Source organism: Otolemur garnettii, unplaced genomic scaffold, assembly GCF_000181295.1.
Source record: "Otolemur garnettii isolate 467f Iridium unplaced genomic scaffold, OtoGar3 scaffold00069, whole genome shotgun sequence".
In the NCBI taxonomy this organism is placed as follows: domain Eukaryota; kingdom Metazoa; phylum Chordata; class Mammalia; order Primates; family Galagidae; genus Otolemur; species Otolemur garnettii.
The window spans coordinates 1,166,084-1,167,503 of NW_003852464.1; the positions used below are offsets into that span (position 1 = coordinate 1,166,084).

The following is a 1,420-nucleotide window of genomic DNA, read 5'->3' on the forward strand; positions in this document are numbered from 1 at the left end:
ACATGATGTCAGTCTTGTCATTGGCGATGCTACATTTGGTCACTTGGCTAAGAGGGTGTCTGTGTCCGGCTTGCTTCTGAGAGTTCCCTGGTGGTCCCCTGTTCAATGGGTGCTGTGTTTGGACCCAGCACGTTCAGTGTTATTTTATATATTCTGTCCAATAGGTTTGGCTCCTCTTTGTGAAAATATGCCCAGTGGCAGGGCCAACAAGCCTGGGGATGTCGTCAGAGCCAGGAATGGGAAGACCATACAGGTTTGTAAGTGGAAAACACAGCATTCCCCATTGGCAGGGCCTCACAACATCCCATGGTGGCCCCTTCAACTTCAGTGGGAGCAGAGCCCTGGCACCATGTTAAGGGAGACTGGATTCTTTGGTGCTGAGTAGCTTTTCTTGCAGAGTCAAAAGTCTCACTTTCTGGGAGTTGTACTTATTTTTTTTTGGGCAGAGTCTTACTCTGTCACTCTGGGTAGAGTGCAGTGGCATCATCATAGCTAAAAGCAGTCTCAGTCTCCTGAGCTCCAGACAGTGATCCTCTTGCCTCAGTCTCCCGAGCAGCTGGGACTACAGGTGCCTGCCACTATACCTGCTAGTTTTTCTACTTTTACTAGAGCTGGGGGTCTCACTCTTGGCTAGGCTGGTCTCAAACTCCTGAGTTCAAGCAATCCACCCACCTCGGCCTCCCAGAGTGCTGAGATTACAGGCGCCAGCCACTGTGCCTGGCCTCCTTGTGGGATCTTTAAGGATGTTGACCCTGCCTTCTTGTTCTTCTCACTGTGTGTGCTGCACACACAGATTACCAGGAATTTGCAGTCACATGCAGAGTGAATATTAGGTTTTTTGTTTTAAAGTATTTCAGAATGAACCTTATAAAAAAGAAAGAAAACAGTTGGCACAGCTTTTCTGGGTGTATGTGGGCTGTCACTTTTTTCCATTTTAGACATTCAGGTGGAAAACACCATCCTGTGTCATGGGCTCTGCACTCTTGGGTGTGTGCCAACAGGCCCTCCATGTGGCCCAGACACTGCTTATGACTGGGCCTTGTAAAAATCAGAGACTACAGTTACAGAGGGTCACCGAGGCTGCCAGAGTTCTTATAGCTTTCTGAAGTTCCTTACTTAGCCTGTTTGTTTTCAGAAATCTTTACATTTCCCCCCTTTTTGCTATATACTTGTTGGTAAAATGGACATTTTCCTATTTATTTCATCTTCCATAGTCATCGGCCTTAGGTCATCATCTCAGTATAGAGATCATTAAATTGTATTTGCTCTCCAGATTAGATACGTCCCTGTTCCTGCTGACGTGTAAGTGTGTAACTGGTTGATAAATGTCCCAGTAGTCTTTTCCCCCTTTCCAGTCCAGCACTGTTATGAGTGTTCACTTGTACAGTCACTCTCTTACCTCTTCTGGTTTTGATCTTCT

At 46.5% G+C, this 1,420-nt stretch overlaps 1 protein-coding gene across 1 annotated transcript in view; it reads left to right on the plus strand.

Annotated features, from left to right (window-relative positions):
* Positions 1 to 1,420, plus strand: part of LAP3 (leucine aminopeptidase 3) — a 22,304-nt gene that overhangs the window by 13,867 nt on the left and 7,017 nt on the right. Inside the window, exon 9 of the mRNA XM_023515339.1 lies at positions 165 to 381. Within this exon, the coding sequence (XP_023371107.1) occupies positions 165 to 381 (217 nt within the window). The remainder of the gene's footprint in view (positions 1 to 164; positions 382 to 1,420) is intronic.